The sequence below is a fragment of the Nesoenas mayeri genome (genome assembly GCF_963082525.1).
Source record: "Nesoenas mayeri genome assembly, chromosome: 17".
Lineage (NCBI taxonomy): Eukaryota > Metazoa > Chordata > Aves > Columbiformes > Columbidae > Nesoenas > Nesoenas mayeri.
Genome location: NC_137565.1, coordinates 3737832 through 3757732, shown reverse-complemented (window position 1 = coordinate 3757732; position 19901 = coordinate 3737832). Strand labels below are relative to the sequence as shown.

The window sequence follows — 19901 nt, the reverse complement described above, 5'->3', positions numbered from 1 at the left end:
TAATTTTCAGATTTAAGCGAGACATTGCATAAAGCAGTCTGATAATTTCGCAGAGTTTTACGATCCCGACGGAATTAAGGGCCCCCCGGATCCTCGCTGGGAGGCGGCGGGCGCTGTGCGCGCCCAAGGCGGGAGCAGAGATCCACGTGCTCTGCGAAGGTGTTGACGGGGCCGCACTGGGCGATGCCGCTGCCCCGCAGGAGCGGAGCGGACAGGACGGGGTTACATGTCACCACCCCCGGCGCCTGCCGGCGTTCCGTGTGACGGAGCGGCGCGGACGGTCCGGCGGGACCCGCTCCCAGCGCGGCGTCCTACCCACGTGGCGAACCCTGCCGCGGAAGGGCGTTCCTTCCCGGACCGCCAATCAGAAAGCCGGTTGCTCTTCCCACGGGCCAATCAGCGCTCGGGGAACTCGCGTTTAAACTCTGTTCCCGGGAGCTGCGAGCATCGCTGTGTGACAGGGAGAGGGCGGGGAGCGGCTCTGTATGCCAATCAGGGACGCGGAAGCGGTTATTGGCACGCGGTTCAGCCAATGGGGTTGCCGAGAGGACCGCGGTGTCTCCCTGCGGAGCGGTTGGTTTCAGCGGGGGAGCTCCTCGGGGACCGTCGGGGCAGCCCGGCCGCGGGGGGCTCCAGGGCGCCGGGCTGCGCCGCAGCGGTCATGGCTAAAGGTGCGCGGGCGCGGCGTCGAGGAGGAGCGGAGCCGGGGCGCGGCGGCTGTCGCGCCGAGTGCAGGGCGGGGGCCGGGCGGCGCGGGGGCATCTCCGCGGCGCGGATGCTCCTCCCGGGAGACGCGAGGCGCCGGGGCCGGCGGGACTCCTCCCCCGCGCGGTGTGCGCAGCTCGCCGGGAAGGGGCTGGGCCGCCGCGGCTCGCCCTGCCGCATCCAGCCCTTTAAACATGGCGCAGGCCGCGGTGGCTGGGCGATGACCGCGGGCGGCCGCGCCGGACATGGCTCAGGCGCCGATCTTCCCCCCTTGTTCCTAGGGAAGAACATGCCCAAAGCCAGGGCGGGCGGCGCGGAGGAGGCGAGCCCCGAGAGCGCCGAGAGGAAGGGCCCCGGTCGCCCCCGGGCCGGCGGGGTAAGCACTGCCCGGGCCTGGGCGGGTGGAGCAGAGCAGAGCAGAGCGGGGCGGGCGGCTCCCTGGGGTCCTCTGTGCCCCCCGGCTCCTCCCGGTGCGAGCGGGCCGGGGTGCGGGCTGCCCCGGCGAGCCGCGTGGCCCCGGGCGCTTGACTTCTGGGGTTCCTCCAATCATTCAGCAATCGGTTAACTTTAAGTGGAATGGCACACTTTCCGTGTTTTCCGGTGACCTCCTTCAGCTGCCCTGCAAGCGCGGGGCGCTGCCGGGGCTGTCAGCGAGCAGCCAGGCCCAGGCTCAGCAATCCCTCCGTGCCACCTTCCCGTCCTGCAGTTCTGTTACAGGCAGCTGGCAGGAGCTTGTTTGTCACTTTGCATTTAACCTCCCTTGGAAATAATTGTGGCTATTGCATCAAATCCCAGAGCTCTTCACCAGCCCTTCATGTGCTCTGTTGTGCTGAGAAAAATCTCTGCTCTCAAGGGTCTCAAGCCTGGCACAGACAAAGACGTGGCAGCCACGTCTCGGTAGCGCCAAGAGCGCAGCAGGCAGGGAGCTGGGAATGAGGGGAGGGAGATACGCTGGGAAAATAGTCGTTCGTTTCCTGTTAATGGTGTATTCAAAGCCAGAAAGCTTTGCTGGCAGGTGGACTGCTGCAGTTCACTGCTTTTGGCTTTCTCCGGAAATGCCCATATTTAAACTCCTCGCTAAATCTTGAGAACTTTGCAGCACAGGGTTTGCTGCTGGTAATTGTTAAAATGGAGTGCTTTCGTAGCATTTTATCCTCAAAAACCTCAGTTTTTTAAAATAAGCAAGTTTTGTCTTTCATAGGCCTTTCAGAAACAGTGGGGGTCAGGGAGTGTCTGACTTGCTTTTTCTCAGACTGTTCTACTGTAATCTTAATATTTAGTGAAGTTGATTTGTGTACTGATATTTGAGCCTTTAACTGGTCATATTTTATGCGTGAATTATGTATGCATTAAGTTTGTTACTTATTATGCTAATTATTTAAGTTATCCTATGTGTTCTATTATGTGCTTTGTTTACTTTTTTAGTGTTTATGTGAGTATATATGCTGGAGTATTTGTTTAGTCAGCTATATTTGAGCTATTTTTTTAAACTAATGGGAGCCTTTATGTGCTTTTCTGAAAAAAAATGGCTGCATGTTTTTGTTGTTTTAACTGGCTTGCAGTGTCTGGAAATTGGTTCTAGTTGAGTCAAAATATAGCCAAGACAAACTCATTCTGGCCACGTTGCATCTGCTTGTCCAGGCACTGTGATTCCACAGTTGAAATCTGTGTGCCCTACATATGCTGCAGAGTCAAACTTGCGAGGGGGCAGGAGACGGCCAAAGCAAAGGTGGCACGACTCCACTAAGCTTTGCTAAATTTGATACTGCTCACTGTTGATGTTCTTTGAGGCCAAGCCAGTGTAAAAACCCTGGTCTCTGTGGTGTTTGACCATGCTGGAGGGTTTTGCCATTTTCCTGGCTGGGCATGAATACTTCATGTAAACTCTTTAATGTTTCGTTTGCCATGAGCAAATTTACACTTTATTTTGTGAAATCTAATGGATAAAAGGATAGCATTGTTTATCTCCTAGGCTTCATTGGGAGTTGCTCAAGGTAGACTGTAAAACTGATTTCTGTCTTCTGTGTTGCTCAGTAGAGCATATAATTAACTGCAGTAACATTTGACACCTCGTAAGAGTGTTTGGGTGAGCTCATACCTCTCTGGCTATAAGAGGTATGTTCTAGGCTTGGGCAATTTTTGCTCTCTTATTTGTATTTTTTTTGGCTTGTGCTCTTTGAGGCCGCCTTCCTTCCAAGGCGCACAGGGCTACTGAGGGTTTTTTTTAGCATCAGAGTTCATACTGTGAAGCAGAGAGTGGAAGCTGGAGTTAATTATGACTGCTCCATCCTGCCACACTTCATAGGAAAGTCCTCTTGGGCTGGGAGTTTGCATGAGTAAGTTCTCTGAGTGCTTACCACCGTTATGTTTTTCACTTAGTAGAAATAGCAACAGCATTAAGGATGATGCATTAAAGCAGTGTAATTTGCATTAGTGCAGTCAGCTGTCAGCCCTGGTCTTTGTAGTGTGTTGTGGATACCAACTTCATGTACCTGGCATCTTTGAACTGATTTTTGTATGGGTCTGTTTTAGGAGAATGTGTTTATTGCTCAATCCAAAATCTACAGCTACCTGAATCCTAACAAAACTCCTGGTGCTCGCCCCCCGCTTCAAGAGGAAAACTCTGTCATGTATCACGAGGTGAAATGTCAGGGCAAAACACTAAGCAAAACCTACAGGAAAGGAGATGGTAAGATTGATTTTTGGATTGCTTGCCTCATTAAATGTGCTTCCCCCACCCTCAATTTGAGAACTTAATTGCACAGTCACAAGGGCCAGGCAGCTCCCCAGCCCGGTTGCTTTCACAGTGCTACAACTCTGTTGGCAAACTGGGACTCTATAAAGATGAAGGTGTCCTTATCCTTTTCAAAACTTAGGTCATGGATTTACCAGACATTTTCTCCTCTGTTTTTTGTCTGGCTATGTTTATATTGTCTCTCTGGATATAAAAAACTAATGCTTGTATTGTCAATATGCCCTGTTATCCCTGCAATTCCATTACTGCTCTGCTTTTTCAGGTCAGCATTTGGCAGTTTATCTATTTTTTTTAACCTTTTTTATTACCTAAAACCGGCTTGTTCTCTATTTTGACTACTTTATACTAATTTATATAAAGGCAATTCAAAGTCAAATCAGGTATGAGGTAGAAATACTGGTAGAAGAAGCAACAATTCTTAAATTTTCAGGATGAAATAAAGGCAATGAGAAGGAGAAGCACAGGTTGTGGATGCCAAGTGCCAGGCTTCGTAGGTGCTTCATTGTAGTGACTAGGAAAGGGAATGTTCCACAGTTTGGGGGGGGGGGGGGGGGGCAGGGGGAAAAGCTGGCTTGTGTTTAAAGGTGGATTTAGTAACCTTGGTAATTTGTCAAAACATTTTGATGCAAACACTTTTACCAAGCAGTTATTTTAAGTTCCACTCAACACAGGGATTGTCCTGTCTTCTGGAAACTTGGGGCCTTTAGCTCCTAATTTAGCTCTCCAGTTTTGACAAGAAAGCGAAGGTGGCTTTAGCTTGTCCTGCTGCTGTGGCCTTGCAGTTGTACTTATCCAGTGAGACTGAAGCATCTGTCTCAGCAGATGGGACTGTTAAACCTGGTGATTTGCTTTAGATAAAAAGTTTATGCAGCTTCAAGCCTTGCTTACCTACCTCTCAATCAGCTGGCTGAGGAGGAGGATGTGGTCATGTCCGGGTGGGATGCACATAGCCAAGAAAATGTTGGTGTTGTGTGGGGTAGGCTTCTTGTAAGTGTCAGCCCTTTAGCTTCTGTGGGTTTTGTCGGACTGGTTTTGGCCCCTTGGTACTAGCGTTTGCAGCCACTGATCACAGCACTGCAGGACCCAGAGAGGCTTCCTCTCCCCCATCAGTCCAGGGTGTCAATTAGCTTATGGCAACTTGATAATTTAGTGTGCCAGGTGCAAACTGAGCAGTTGTTTCAAACACTGCACTGGAGGTGCTGTGTGTTCAGGTTTGGAAAACTCTAAGTCACAAACTTAACATGACAAAGTACTTGGACCCTGTTTTACCCTTTCCCTTTTTCCACTCACCCCTCCCTTTGTACTATGTGTACTGTAGCAATGACTAGTCAAAAGTTGAGTAACAGCCTATCTGAGTTCTAGCAGAAAGAGCTTTTCTCATTCCCTTCCTCTTTCTCATGTTGGACAGAACTATAAACTTAGGCTAGAAACCATTAGAATTAATTTAAAGCACTCTGGTATAGAGGATGCTAAGATCAGAGCCTTACTTTATTTTCCTGTCACCAGGAAAAAAAAATGGTGGCAATATAATCGAAGGTGCTATGAAACCAGAAGACCAGAAAGATAAAGAAGGTGGGTGCAATACTTCGGTGGCCTCCTCTGATCAAAACCAAGAAAGTGTAGAAGCTCAAAAGACACCGCTGCCTTCAGGCTGTGCTGAGGAGGCCAATGCAAAGCCAGCTCAGAAAAAGGTGGTTAAAGCAAAACGTGGACCAAGGAGAAAGTAAGTGACTTCTGGGATTAGGAAAACCTTTCTTCTATGTGTCCTTTTGTACCAGGAGGCTTTGATCTGCATTTTTCCTTTAGGAACTATAGTCAAACCTGTAATTAATGTTTGTCTTGTTGACGTTTTTTAAGTGGAACAAATCTTGAAGGAGATTCTTTGTTTTCTCCATAATAATATGTTTGAAAGCACCCAAAGTATTTGTGTACCTTGTAGAGGGCTTTTTTTTTTTTTTCTTTTTCTGGAAAGCAATGCTATTGTGTTTTATCTCAAGTGAAATACTTGCTGATCACCTATAGAAAAAGAAATTAACGAGCCATTAAGACATACTTTTCAGTGGACAAATGGCACATGAGGACATATCTTTTCAGAAACAGAATATTAGATTAATTACAGTTGGAGGCTTCCTGGCTGAGCTGAGATTCTTTCGCCTGATATCTGAGTAATGTGACCTAACATTAATGAATTCCTTACCAAGCAGTTTTCATGACCTAAATTTTAGAGTGCCTTCTGGCAGGGCACACAGGGGGCTTCAGACTTGTAATGTGACCTTCAGTTCGTTTCCAATGGCATCTCATTCTTGTAGTTAGAGAATTCATACTAGAGTAATGGAAACAGCGTGAGGAATAAAAGGGGATCTAGCTTTTGGCTTGAAGGGAGGAGTGCTGATAAGAAACACTGATTCATACTGATTGCCTTTCGACTTAACAAGCTGAAAATAAACATTTCTTACCTGTGTCCTAGAGGTATAAGTTCACAAATAGTCTGAAATGTGTGTTCTCTGTTTTTTTTATCCCTTAGAACACAAGGAAGAACACCAAATCGAAAAGTGACAGATTATTACCCAGTTAGAAGAAGTTCCAGGAAGAGCAAATCGGAATTGGAGGTAGTGCTTCTTGTTAAGATTACATCATTACTTACAATGTTGCTAATTAATTTAACATTTGAGGAAGTACATAACTATCTGTAAATGGATTAAGTTGGCCAAATATAACAAACATTGTGCACTGGAGGTATTGTTAAGAACATTCTTAAAATTTGGAAATGCTGATACAGTTCTTTTAGGATAGAACCTAGCTTCTTGCATATTTTGCCTCTTTCCCATTCAGTTTTGCTAGAAATATGGGATAGTTTGGAAAAACGAGTGTCACTGATTAATAATGTCCTTTTAGCTGTAGAATAAGCTGCAAAAACTATCAACAGTAGTGTGGTTGATTTGTTCTCATTTCTTCTGCAGACTGAGGAGAGGAGGAAAATAGATGAGCTAATTACAAGTGGAAAAGAAGAGGGAATGAAGGTAAGTGCAATGCCAACCTGAGTAGCCATGTGCTGTTTATACAGTGTCTTGCTGCTAATCTGTTTGAGCAGAAAGTAACAGAATTCAGTCTCAGAACTGCTGCAGTTCCTTGATAGTAAGATGCAAGTGCAGCAAAACTGGAGCAGGCTGTCCTTTTGGATGAGCAATATTTGGCTCTGAAGAACATGTATGTACAGCCTTGGTCATAAATATTGAAGGGGCTTTATAATCTCTACTGAAAATGCACTTGATTCCTTGAGTATTTCATTTCTTGGGTTAGCTTCCAGAAATGGGGCTAGATAACAGCATCTGAATTGTATGTTTTAAAAGCAATACCCATATATGTTGTGTGTATGGAAACAAATTCTCTTAGCCTGTTCACAGCCAGTCGCTGTGGGTCTTCATTGTGGCACTTGGGTTGTACTGGTTTTCCTCCCACTGCTAGCAAATAGTAATTATTGGGACCAAGTGCTTACCATTTGGGTTAGTTTGGTCACCCTTTTTAGACTTTAAAGCAGAAAAGGTTCCTGGAAGTGCGAGAGCTGTCATACTTGAAAAACAGCAGCTTGCACTTAACACTGTCACATCTATGACAGTGACAGGAGAAGTTTCTTGGAATTGTCCAACTTACAAGGAGAGGCAGGAATAATAAAGTATACTGGTGGGTGATAAATGTAATTTCCGTGGTTGATCTTTCTGTGCCTCTAACTTTTTAACCTGTGCGTGCTAATGGTGATGGCACACCTGAAATGGAAAAGCTTACTGCCTCAGCTAATAGTTTAAAAAGAACACATAGCTCTGTGTATGGTTTATTTAAGGTAATTAGTAATTTGGTTAGAAGACTTTGTATCAAAAGATCTGGTAACTTGTAGGGTGTATCCTGAACTCACCTTTTATTTCTTCCACAATGCTGTGCATTGGGCTTCTGCGGCTTTGTCTGCGGTACACACAAGTACTCTGCTGTAGCATTTTTTAATCACAAATCACTCATTTAATAGTGAACAGTGTATTTGCAATCATGTAAATACTTTCCCAGCTGATTCTTTTTTCAACTCAACAGATTGATTACATCGATGGCAAAGGCAGAGGAGTAATTGCTACTAAACATTTTAATCGAGGAGAATTTGTAGTTGAATATCATGGGGATCTCATAGAGATCACTGATGCTAAAAAGCGAGAAGCCGTGTATGCTCAAGATCCATCCACAGGCTGCTATATGTACTATTTTCAGTACCTCAGCAAAACGTACTGGTAAGCTTCTCTTCTCTTTAGTGTGCTATTTGAGTGACGGAGGCTTTGAATGCTGCTAAGTCTTCTCTTGTTCTCGTGCATTTTGGTTTTTTTAATGGGAACCATGAATTAGGAAATCTTTTTGGAGCACTGTTTCATGGTCCAAGAGCCTCCTGTAGCTCTGGGCTAAAAGGAAAGGTAGTCCAAAGCTTTCAGTTTTCTGGGTTTTGTGCTAGTTTGAAAGTCTCCCAGAATTGCTTTAGTTTCCCTACATTGCCATATTACATGCCATCTGTTTAATCATATTAGTATTCTGGAATGTTCTGGTTTTCATTCATTTTTTTCAAGCCTTATGTGGATTCCTCATTCTTTATGCAATTTGCACTTAGGTTTTTGTCCACAAACGTGATTGCACAATATGCAGCAATTCTGCATTCTGTTCTTGTTCTTTCAGTGTTGATGCTACAAAAGAAACTGATCGTCTGGGAAGACTGATTAATCACAGCAAATGTGGCAATTGTCAAACAAAGCTTCATGACATTGACGGTGTGCCTCATCTCATACTGATAGCTTCCAGAGACATTAAAGCAGGTGAAGAACTGTTGTACGACTATGGAGACAGAAGCAAAGCTTCCATTGAAGCTCATCCATGGCTGAAACACTAATTCATCTTGTTTGGGTTTCTTTTTTTGGACTGAGTGCTCTACAAGGAGTCAGTGGAATTTGTTTTTTCCCCTCACTTCCCTCAGCTTTCTTAGTGGACTGCTTATGGTGTTCTGAGCTCCTTAAAAACTACCTTTTTGCTTTGCAATATTTAAATACCTATTACAGTTTTCCAGGCAGGCTTGAATAATTGATCTTAGATTGCCAAAACTTTTATATCATGAAAGGAAACCCTCCCTAACATTTGAATGCGTCTGCATAGTGACCAGTGCCACCTGAACATGCAAAGACTTGCACAGAAACTTAATCATTTGAGTAGTGCTTCTGCTTTTGCGATGAAATCTCGTGCTCCACTTTGTGGGGTGGTGAACTTGGCGTTAGCTTTGTGATGGCAGATGTACTTCTGTACTCTGACATCCCATGGCTTCCCTGCTTGTCGGGCTGCATTTTACAAGCCAGCGCTGACAGGCTTCCCTGAGATGGATGCGACTGTTTCTGTCATTCTCAAATAATTTGTGGTAGGAATCCAGTTTTTCCAGTGTCATATCTCATGTTGGCAATGAACTTTAAATGCACTGGCGCTGAGGGAAATGGATGGTCAAATTGGCTGCTTTCTTCAGAGGAATGACTCCAAGCCAAATAAGGATGGATTTTGATAGACTGGGTTGACACTGATTAGAAATGTGAAGATAGAACTTCACAGTGAGAATCAATGTTTGACATGACTTATTTTCTAAAACTTAAGACGGTACCTTTTTATAGTTAATGGCTGATTCTCGGAGGTGTCTTCTGGAAAATTTTAAAGAAGTAAAAGAAAAAGCTCTCTTCAAAAAATTTTATTACCTTCCTATGCTAATTAGCCGTATCAGAAGCTATTTATTTACTGTGAATGCTTGAAGTAGAGCATAGTGGTTCCAAAAAATAGGAGTCATCTTCATATGCAGCTTCAAACTGTAATGATGGAGTTCATGCAATGAAGAAAGTAGATTCCTTATTGCCTGGTCCTGTAGGTCTGTCCAGCGTGGTCTGGTCCCACTGTCTTAAATGGGAGTTGAGCGCTTAGCATCTTGTGGATGTTCATAACGTTACTGTTGGAGAACCAAATCTGTGATATAGGCGGGCAATACAATGCAGGTCCTTTATGTTAAAGATGAATTCTTACCAGTTGGAATTTTTGCCAAGGCAAGCTTGGCATGTGTGTAGATGAAAATGGCTGTGAGCCATCAGCCACGCTTGCTGCTGGGAGATGTCGGCAAGGGATCTGTGGCTCTGTTCTCTGTTCCTCATGTCTTGAAGGCTGCTGCTGTTCCAGCTCATGCCCTCTAGCACAATCTTATTCGCTTGCCTATGTGATAGGTCAAATAGCAACAACATCCTGGTTGTACGCTCCAGCAGCAAGAGAGGTGGCTTAGTGATGTATTTTTTAAATTAAAAACTTGAAGACAATGTCTCTGTAAAATAAAGAATATATTTATTATTGATGAAGTGGCTGCTATAGTACCTGTCTCCATTGCAGATAATTAGCATTTTGAAAGAAAGCTGTGAAAATCATTAGCCATTAAATGCTTTATATTATTTACCACTTAACACAAGGCAAGCTCATCAGAGACAGCCTGTGTGTTTTGACCATTTCTGAAGAATTAACTGGAGACCTGTTACCTGTCACGCACTGAGTTACAGGTAAGCTTCTCTGGCTGACTTTTTTTGAGTTGACACTCGTTTTTCTCTGGTCTCAGAGACTACAGCAGTGTATGGTATCCTGTTTTATTAGAGCACTTCCCTGAAGTCAAAATTAGAATAAATGCTTTTTTTTTAAAAAGAAAAACATTTGCTTATTCTCTATCAAGTCAGATAGCTTAAAATCTTTGTTTTTCAGCATCATTTTTGTAAACAAGAAAGGGGGAAGATCTCTCCCTGTTCTACGTAAAAAGAAAATTGTCTTCTCTGAAAACGCTTAACTGGTAATGAAGTAGCACTGCATCGGAAGATGGTAATAAAGCTGATGTTGCACTGAGTATGTATCCTTTACTTTTCTAGGAACTGATGTAATATATGCATATATCAAATGCTTTTCACAGAAACAAGCCATTTGGACTTCTATCCTTGTGCCTTATTGGAAGGTTTTATCTTCTAACAAGGTGTAAAGCACTCAGCAGGGCACGACAGCCTTGCATTAGGAGCTAAACTGTTTGTTCAGCTCTCGTGGCTTTGCCAGAGGCACCGCGTTTCCCTCGCAGGGCTGGAGCTTCTCCTGGTGCAGCTGTAGCCAAGGGATTTGCTCCACTTTCAAGAGGGAAGCTGTGCGGCTCACTTGGCACCAGCATGTGTGCAGCTGGGAGGGATCCAGAAAGAGACTGGTGCAAAGAGGCTGAGGTGCTCTCCTGTCTACTTTAAGTGGTGAACCCCCACTTTTTTTTGTAATAAACTGAAAAGAATAATTGCAGCTTTCATTATTGTCTCCTTTTGTTAACTGCGAAGAGTGGCCTCAGGCTATGTTAGTCTTCTGCACCTCCACTGCTTTTGCACAGCTCCATTTAATCTGCGCAGTTGATTACCTGAAGTTGTTTCATTAAGACTTTGTAGAGTGATTAGTGTGTTTTGAGGCACAGTTCCTCCTCCCTCCCCTTTTTAAAGGAGGTGTGGAAATACCTCCCTGGATAAAGCATAGAAGAGGAGGGAGTTCAGGGCACATGCAGACACATCTCGCTTCAGAGGTGTATTCTGGCTGTTACTCATGCACAATTGATTGGTTTGTGGTGTGTTTTGGGTTTTGTGTGGGTTTTTTTGTGTTGTTGGGTTTTTCTTCACTCTAAACACAAAGCCTCTGCCAAGGAAATGCAGTAACTTCCTTCCATGCTACCATGCTCTGGAAAGTACATCGTGGGGACATGGCCAAGGCTTATTAATATTTTACTTCAGCAGTTCTGTGCCCTGGCTAAACCAGCTTACTCAGGTCAGACACTGAGAATGTTGCCTTGCTAATGTACCCTTGCTAACAAATTCTCTCTGAAAGGAGACTGCAGTTCTACTTTCTGCAAAGCTGCGTTTGCATTGTGCATCTGAGCAGATGTGTGGAGTGTCATGTATTTTTCATGCTGCCTAGTGTATGAGAGGAAATCAAAAGATTTCAGAGCCTGCTTTCACTTCTGAAGAGAGTAAGATCATCGTTTGATACCTGTCACTGCTCCTTTTATGTTTGTTCAGACTTTTCTGCTCTGGAAATTCTGCTTTTCTAAATGTGGAACCTAATTGGTATCTTTCAAGCTGCTTTTCTACTCCTCTCTTTGCTTCCACGAATGATAAATCTCATTTCTTGAGCTTGTGAGAGTTGATTGAAAGAACAGAGCTTATGAAAAATACAACTGTCAACCACAGGAGACCTTTAGCTGTCAGAAATGAAATGTTTGGTGTATCTGTTCCAGTTTGAGCATGTCTGCCCCTCTGAAAAGATATGGGCAGAGCATAATGCAGCAGCTTTTCTCCCCTGGCCGTGCTTTTCTCCAGCATCTTTCATCTTGACCCCAAAGGGTGTGCAGGGGCTGCATCTTTGGTGGGGTGGGGTGTGACAGGCTCCTGCCTGGGTATCACCCATCTGATGGAAGGAAAGACACAGAACAAAAAGCAATGCTGGGGTTTGCTTCAAGCCATTCTGCGTTAATGTGAAATAATTACTTTCTGCGTAAGAGGAGCGATCTGAAAGGGTTTTTCCTTCCCAGTGCTTCTCAATGCACTGCTGAATGGCATGGAGCTTTTAAAAATATCTTCAGCTTGCAAAATCATTTGGGCTGAGCAGTTTGATAGGTGGACAGGATAAAGAAGTGGTAGTACAGATTATCACAGGCTCTTTTAATAAAAATAAAAACCACTTTTGTACAAATGTTTATTCTCTGTGTGTGTGTGTAATGTCTGGCAGGAAGTGAAGAAATACAAAAGGTGTGTGTCTTAAACAGTTTCTAAAAAAGCAAAGTAAAATCTATCTTGAAAGAATATTGTACAACATTATTTTTATGAGATTGATTATTCTCTACAGTAGGAGTGATGCTTTTTCTTCCAATCATTGACTCCCTTGATGCCTTAGCAGCTCTCATCAGTGCCATTTCTGAACAGAAGCGGTTAAGTTCTCGAGGATGCTCCTTTTCCATGTTTAAAAGAAAACCTAAAAAAAAAAAGAAAACAATGTACAACTGGAAAAAAAGGAACATACAGTGAGACAGCTGCGTCAATGTGTTCTGCTATTTTAGGGCACTTTGGGGACACAGCCTGAGCTTATGGGTACCGGGTACAGCTGCTTCGTACAATGTCAACCAACCTCTGGGGACAGCTGTTGTGTTCCCACAGCAGAGCCTTAACATGGGAGCTCTGAAATGCTTATTTTTCTTAGAAAAAAAAGCGATGCCCTGCTTGGCTGGGTGGAGGTTGGCTTCCTGTGGAGCGCTTTTTCCACAGGAAAGGATTTTTCTATCGCGTTTTAATTTCAGAGGGAGAGGAGGAGAAAACAATATCCAGCCACCTAGGCCAAAGTTTGGCATTTATCCTTGGATTCACTAAGTATGACACATGCTATATTCTCTCTTAATCTGCCACAAAAAGATGCTGACAAACTTACAGCCGTTTGATGATGGTCTTCTCTTCACTGTCCCGGCTGGTGCCGGAGCTGCTGCTGGTCGCCTCTTTTTCCAGTTCTTCAGTTTGGTCCTTTCTCTGTGAGATGATCCCACTGGGAAAATAAGAGGGTTTGTTTATTTTTCATGGGTTTGTGCACAGCATGGCATTGCTGTCTATGTTAAACCCCTCGGGGCAGCCTAGGACGTGGGTGAATGGATGTTCACAGAACACGGATGGCAGCCTGGCCTATTTCTTGTCATGAACTGCTCTTATTTAAAATCCCGCAGTGTGGTCCCTTCTAGACAGAACAAAAGCATTTTCCCTGACAGCACTTGTTTTGCACAGTTCGAGTGCCTTACCCAACCCTCTGTTGGCAGTCAAAAAGAAAAACAAAACAAACCACAGCTTATCTTGAATGATGATGAAAAGGATTAATATTCTGCTTTCTAGATCAATGCCATACCCCTGTGGAAGCAAAGGAGCAGCAGATAAACTAATGTCCCTGACAGCAAGCTGGAGGAGGAAGGAAATTTTGACTAAATCTGAGATGGAAACCCCCGTGCTCTTTGGTACGTAGTGTGGCTTTAGACAAAAACAATATGTATGCAACTGCTGAGACTGCACAGATGAGTTAATGTGTGTGAGAATCCAGCTCGGATGTGCAGTGGCAGGAACTCTACATAGGCTCACAGCGGTACATTATGGGAACAGGCTGCGAACTGCACAGAGTAACAGAGAGTTTAGATTTAAAATTATGTTGCATAGCGACAACTTAATTCCCCCATTTTTCTTTGCTTCATTTGTAAGCTCTTGGGAGCACAGTTGTCTCGTTTATGTCTGGACAGTACCCAGCCTGCCCCAGGTGCTCAAACTTGGGCTACTCTCATCTGATCAGCCCCTCTGACAAAACGTAATTGTTGTTAGTTCTTTGCTGGCTTCACGATATACCTCTTATAGCACTGTAGCTCCTCTTGCACCACAAGAAGCTGAGCTTTCAGCTGGTTACGCTCTTGCAATACATCTCGTAGCTCCTGTAATGTGAACCGGGGGCGATTTGGATCTGTGAGGTCTATTACCATTTTGTCTGGTCCAAGGCTGAGCTGTAAAATAAAAGGTGGTAATCATGATACTGTAGCCTGTCAGAAACAGGGCATTCACAGAGTAAAAACTCTGACTTTTATAAATATATTGTGGTTCTTAGAACCAGCATGAGTTTATCACAATCCTGATTTTTTCCAAGCAGTTAATTATGAGTTTTCTTATTATTTTTTAATTCCCTTGGTGTCTGTATTTCCCAGCCAAGTACAGGGCCCAACTGTGACAGGCTCTGACCAGAGCTAAAAACAAAGTCTCTGTCCCAAAGAGTACGCAGTTTAGTTTGCCAAGAAGCTGCTTTTCTCTGCTGTTGTGATGATGAGAGACACTGAACAATCTGTCCAACGTCATATCGAAACTGTGGCAGAGAGAGAACTGAATTGTCCCTTCCTAACTTAAGACCTTTGTGGTAATGTCTTTTTCGGTCACTGACACCGGTTTCTGTTGCACAGAGTAACAAAACTTCAGCATTTGCAGGAGGAGGAGCTGCACAGTGGTGGATCTGTACTCTGAAACTGCCTGTGTCTGAACGCCATCAGCACGAAGTAAAAGCACGGTCAGTCACCACTGTGGCTTGTAACAGAACCCCAGATTGTCAGGGATTGTCAGGGACCCTGAAAGCTCATCCAGTGCAATCCCCCGCCGGGGCAGGAACACCCAGATGAGGTTAAAAAGATCTCCGCTCTGGAAATGGCTTCACAGCCTCCAACCAGGATGAGAAGCAAAGTTTCTGAGACTCGTTCCGCTGCGATCAGACAGCCCGGCGGTTGCTGCAGAAGCACCCTCTGCCCCAGCTGGTGTTAGGGTGAGTTTGCGACCCCCCCGCACGGCCGTGCCACCCGCTGGGGACCCGCGGCCCTGGCACCCACCTGCCCCGCGCCAGCCCGGGCCCCCGCCGCCCGCAGCTCCTCCAGCTGCCGCCGCAGGCTGTCCCGCTCCCGCCGCAGCTGCTCCTCGGCCAGGCTGCTCTCGCTCACCAGCGCTTCCAGCATCTCCAGCACCCGCACGATGCGGAACTGCAGCCGGGCCAGCGCGGCGGGCAGCGGCGGCCCCGCGCTGAGCTGCAGCTGCAGCAGGTCCCGGCCCACCACGGCGGAGATGTCGTACACATCCGCGGCCGTCAGCTGGAACGGGCTCTTCTCCAGAGCCCTCTCTGGGCCGCCATCGTCCTCCTCCAGCTCCTCCTCCTCCTCCTCCCGGCCCTGCTCCATGCGCGCCGCCAACTCCCTTCCCCGGGGACGGCCGGGCCGGGCGGCGCTGCCGGCGGGGCCCGCGGGCGGAGCGAGCCCTCCCGCCCCCGCCGGTTTCCATGGCGGAGGCCGCGGCCCCGCGGCGCTTCCCGCCCTTCCCCTGAGGAGACCCCACCCACCCACGCACCGCCGGGCACGGCCCGGGCACCGGAACCGAACCGGGCCGGGCGGGAGGTAAATGCATCCGCTGTTCCCCAGCGCCACATTCGCCAGGCGGCGTGGCCGAGCGGCTCGGGCGGCCCCGGGGAGCGGGGCGGGGGGAGCGGAGGGTCGGTGGTGCCTCCGCCAGACGCGGAGAGGGGAAAAGGGGTTAAAATACGCAAATTAAACAGGCGGGGAGCCCCGTGCCCCGCAGGGCCTGGCGAATCGGCCGGTGCCGGCGGAGGAGCCGCCATCGCGCCGCACGGAGAGGTGAGGGGGGGAGGGGAGAGACTGGGGAGCGGGGCAGGGCCGGGGGAACCGGGCAGGGCCGGGGGAACGGGCAGGGCCGGGGGAGCGGGCAGGGCCGGGGGAACGGGCAGGGCTGGGGGAACGGGCAGGGCCGCGGGGTCCCCTCAGCCCGGGGAACGAAGATGCTGAAGGGAGTGGAGCGTCTCCCGTGTGAGCAAAGGCTGAGGGAGCTGGGGCTCTGGAGCTGGACAAGAGGAGACTGAGGGGTGACCTTATTGGTGTTTATAAATATGTAAAGAGTGAGTGTCAGGAGGATGGAGCCAGGCTCTTCTGGTGACAACCAGTGACAGGACAAGGGACAATGAGTAAAAACTGGAACACAAGAGGTTTCACTTAAATATGAGAAGAAACTTCTCAATGAGGTCGCCAGAGCCTGGCCCAGGCTGCCCAGGGGGTTGTGGAGTCTCCTTCTCTGCAGACATTCCAACCCCCTGGACACCTTCCTGTGTAACCTCATCTGGGTGTTCCTGCTCCATGGGGGGATTGCACTGCATGAGCTTTCCAGGGCCCTTCCAACCCCTCACATTCTATGATTCTGTGAAACCGGGCGGGGCCATGGGGGGGTCAGGCTGGTGCTGGCGCTGGGCTCCCCACCATGGCTCTCCCCAGGAGGTGAACTCAAACAACAGCGATATTGCCGGTCTGTTTCAGCTTGCCAAACTTTGACTTTTGCGTTAAAAAATACTGTATAGCAGTGCTGAAAGTACTTCTTACACTGCCTGCTTTTTTTCCTAAAATACTTGTGTATCTGTGTGATGCAGGTTTTCTTCCCGGTAGACAATGAATGACTGGGCCCCCATAGCCAAGGAGTACGACCCCCTCAAGGCCGGGAGCATTGATGGCACAGACGAAGAGCCCCATGACCGGGCCATCTGGAGGGCTATGCTGGCCCGCTACGTACCCAACAAGGGAGTTACCGGAGACCCGCACCTCACCCTGTTCGTAGCGAGGCTCAATCTTCAGACGACAGAAGAGAAGTTAAAGGAGACTTTTTCCCGCTATGGAGACATCAGAAAGATCCGTCTGGTTCGAGACTTGGTCACGGGGTTCTCCAAGGGCTACGCATTTATTGAGTACAAAGAGGAGCGTGCTCTCTTGAAGGCCCACAGAGATGCCAACAGACTGGTTATTGATCAGCATGAGATCTTTGTAGACTTCGAACTGGAAAGAACTCTCAAAGGATGGATTCCTCGCAGGCTTGGGGGTGGGTTTGGGGGCAAAAAAGAATCTGGGCAGCTGCGGTTTGGAGGACGGGACAGACCTTTCCGAAAGCCCATCAATTTGCCAAACGTGAAAAATGATTTCTATGGAGAAGGATCAGCGGAGAAAAGAAACTGGTCTCGTGAGGGAACGCGGGACTGGAGAACAAGGGACCGAGACCATGAAAGGAGCAGAGACAACCGAAGGCCAGAAAGGGAGCGGTCGTGGGCATGGGGTGAAAGTGAGAGAGAGCGCGACTCCAAAGAGGAGAGGAGCAGAGGGAGGGAGCGGAAGGACAGAGACAGGAAGGACAGGGATAGAGACCGGAGCAGGGAAAGAGACAGCAAGAAGCAACGAGACGAGGATAAGCATCGGTAGGTGACAGTGCCTTGTCACTGGCGTTGGCGTCTGCTCTTACACCCAGTATGTTCCAGTCACAGATGTTGCCTTCATGGGGCTGTGAGCAGTGTTCTGAACATGCAGCTGTGCTGTTACTGTTGTGTGCCCTGACTTGCATGTCCTGGAAACTCTGTAGTTTGGTTGCTAATGCAGTTAAGATACATGTTGAGTTGTTCTTCAGAGAAAATAAACCTTTGTATTCGTGTTTTTGAACTGGTGATGCTGTAAGAAATGCACCGTGTGTACAGACATCCCAGCGACGCTGAGGACACACCTCGACTGATGCCCAGCTGGCTGCCTGGAGCAGGGCTCGTGAGAGAGCTCCAGATTTAATTACTTATGTGGCAGATATCCACACTCATTTAGTGAGACAGATGCCGTTTATGAAATAGTCACTTGTTGAAGAAATAGTAATGAAATAGCAACTAACTAAGCTGCTGAAAAATGTGGCCCAAACCAGAAGCTGGTGGAAAGTGACTTTATTTTCTTGAAGACAAGGGGACAGGTGAGATCTTTAGTAATATCATGTCCTTCATTTGTTCTGTGAGGTGAGAGAGAAAAGCCATTGCTAAATATCTGTTAATGTATTCTAAACTGTATTTTTTTGTCAGCCTTTGAATGCCCCTGTTGTGAACCTTGCCCAGTTTGAGGCTTTATTTCCATGAAGAGTTGTAGGAGCCTTTTTCAGGGGAAAAAGACACCCCCGTATGGTACATCCCTAAGAAGAGGTGGTATTTTGACAAAAAAAAAAAAGGACTCAAGTCTTGCAGAAATACTTGTTTTTCAGAAATATTTATTAAACTGTTAAAATGATTTACTGCCCAACCAAAAAAAAACCCAAAGAAACCAACCCAAAAAACTTCAGTGATCCTGCACTTTGCAGACAGGATTGTTATGCCCCATACCTGACAACATCCTGGCCCCTTTTCTAAAAGCAGATTTTACTTGAGTATTAAGAAACAACGTGACAGATCTTCAGATCTTTACATACTCTTCCCTACATGCCACCCTTTCCGATGGCACTTGGAGTGTATAAACTCAGCATTTCAAACATGAGACTGAGGAGTGAAGTGGTTAATACCAGCAGGGCAGGAGCAACTTATTAGGTTTTTGAGGTACCAGGCTGCAGAGCTGGGTGGGGAAGGTCGTGCTGCTCGTGCCATTGTGTGGAAATGGCCACAGATATGACCCACAACAGCGCGTGGGGCTCTGGTGTCCGGGATCGGCTTTGCAGGGAGACGTGCTTTGTGCAACACGGCTTGTGCGCCAGGGAAAACATTGTCTGTGTGTTTCTATTATCCCGGTGCGTTGCTCTCAGCTGATCTCAAAAGCGATGTGCTTATTCAGGCTGTGCACCCACAGCATTCTGGCATTGTTTCTGATTGCTGCGTCTCTCCTAAACGTGCCAAACGACTGAACTGAGTTAGGGAGAGACCCAAAGGGTGTCGCTCACAATTCACACTTTAACTGCCTGATACAACTGTAGTGTATTTTTTTTTTTTAATATGGAAGTGAAATTGAGATCTTAGCAATTTAAGCATGATTAAATTAAGACACTCCCCCCATTTAAGAATTGCTTTTCGCACACGGTGGGGGAAGTGCTGCTGTTTTATGGATATAGCTGCTATAAGCATAAAACTGTTACCAAAACGTAACCAGACGACAGCATATCTGCTTCACCGAGCACCAGACGCTGCCGTCACTATCTCAGATGCCTTTCATCTAAGGCCATGTTTCCTCCCTGCCCTGCACCGCTGTGACGCCAGGGACGTGCAGGAAACATCTCTACGCAGAGCACACAGAAGGTCCGTGTTCAAACACAGCACAGTTACGGTTTGGAGCAGAGCAGCGCTCAGCCCACCGCTGCAAAACCAGTCTCCTGGTTGTGACACTATAGACAGGCTGATACCATTTGCTGCCCATGTGCATTAAAAAATCCAGAGTCTTGGATTATCCTGTGTTAAAAACTGGCCTGCACCAAAGCCTCTCTCTTGCTGTCATTCAAGACTTCCGTACCTGGAGTAGTTGGAGCTTTACTCCAGCCTAAGTGTTGTTTTCTGCCCTTAGTGCTGCTCTTGAGAAGAGGCTCGATGCAGAGCAGGTGGAGTCGCTGGGGAAGGCGCCAGCAGCAGCTCACAGCTCCCACACTGAGCCACACGTGCAAAGTCACCTACAGCCTCGCCACAACCAGCTATTCCTCACCAGCAGCACCGCGCTCCAGCGCTGACCCTCCTACGTGGCCGAGTTCACAGAGTGGCCTCAGCACCTCCCCAGGTAGCGTTCAGTCAGAAAAAACATTTGGAATTGGGGTCATCTCTAAGTCAGTTACAATAGTTGATGTCAGGTAGTTGAGGATCTGTCACTCTGAACTAGGCAGTCTTACCTAGACAGAAAAGTGGCGTGTGACTTAATTAAAAACCTGCCTGTGGGAAAGAGACCTCGTTCCTTGACAGCAGCTGCTGCCACTCTAGGGGGAAGTCCCTGGTAAGAAGGAAAAAATTCAAGTGTTAGAATTCCTCCTGGTAAGCA

The 19901-nt window shown here is 47.0% G+C and overlaps 3 protein-coding genes across 4 annotated transcripts; 2 read left to right on the top strand and 1 right to left on the bottom strand.

The window, feature by feature from the left end:
* Positions 1-775: 775 nt before the first annotated feature.
* Positions 776-10587, top strand: KMT5A (lysine methyltransferase 5A; the record flags this gene model as incomplete). 2 transcript variants are annotated; one of them, XR_013922971.1, is made up of 8 exons in its annotated part: positions 776-1081; positions 3238-3394; positions 4967-5183; positions 5985-6069; positions 6421-6480; positions 7541-7731; positions 8165-10053; positions 10250-10587. XR_013922971.1 is itself a non-coding variant. In XM_080355297.1 (7 exons), 7 exons carry the CDS (start codon positions 776-778, stop codon positions 8373-8375), a joined length of 1227 nt encoding a protein of 408 aa, XP_080211423.1. In that variant the 3' UTR covers positions 8376-10587. The 2 variants fall into 2 exon arrangements, 1 of the variants encoding a protein (XP_080211423.1); XM_080355297.1 differs by having other exon boundaries at positions 8165-10587.
* A 1779-nt stretch (positions 10588-12366) lies between these two features.
* On the bottom strand, positions 12367-15284 carry RILPL2 (Rab interacting lysosomal protein like 2; the record flags this gene model as incomplete). The annotated part of the gene is made up of 4 exons (XM_080355242.1): positions 12367-12529; positions 12980-13090; positions 13927-14078; positions 14943-15284. The coding sequence occupies 4 exons, from the start codon at positions 15282-15284 to the stop codon at positions 12487-12489; spliced, it is 648 nt and encodes a 215-aa protein (XP_080211368.1). The 3' UTR covers positions 12367-12486.
* A 95-nt stretch (positions 15285-15379) lies between these two features.
* SNRNP35 (small nuclear ribonucleoprotein U11/U12 subunit 35) lies at positions 15380-17455 on the top strand. The gene is made up of 2 exons (XM_080355241.1): positions 15380-15497; positions 16535-17455. The coding sequence occupies exon 2, from the start codon at positions 16554-16556 to the stop codon at positions 17349-17351; it is 798 nt and encodes a 265-aa protein (XP_080211367.1). The 5' UTR covers positions 15380-15497; positions 16535-16553; the 3' UTR covers positions 17352-17455.
* The last annotated feature ends 2446 nt before the right edge of the window (positions 17456-19901 follow it).

Bases quoted from the DNA above. Each gene is read 5' to 3' on its own strand.
- SNRNP35 (XM_080355241.1), top strand. From the start codon at position 16,554: ATGAATGACTGGGCCCCCATAGCCAAGGAGTACGACCCCCTCAAGGCC.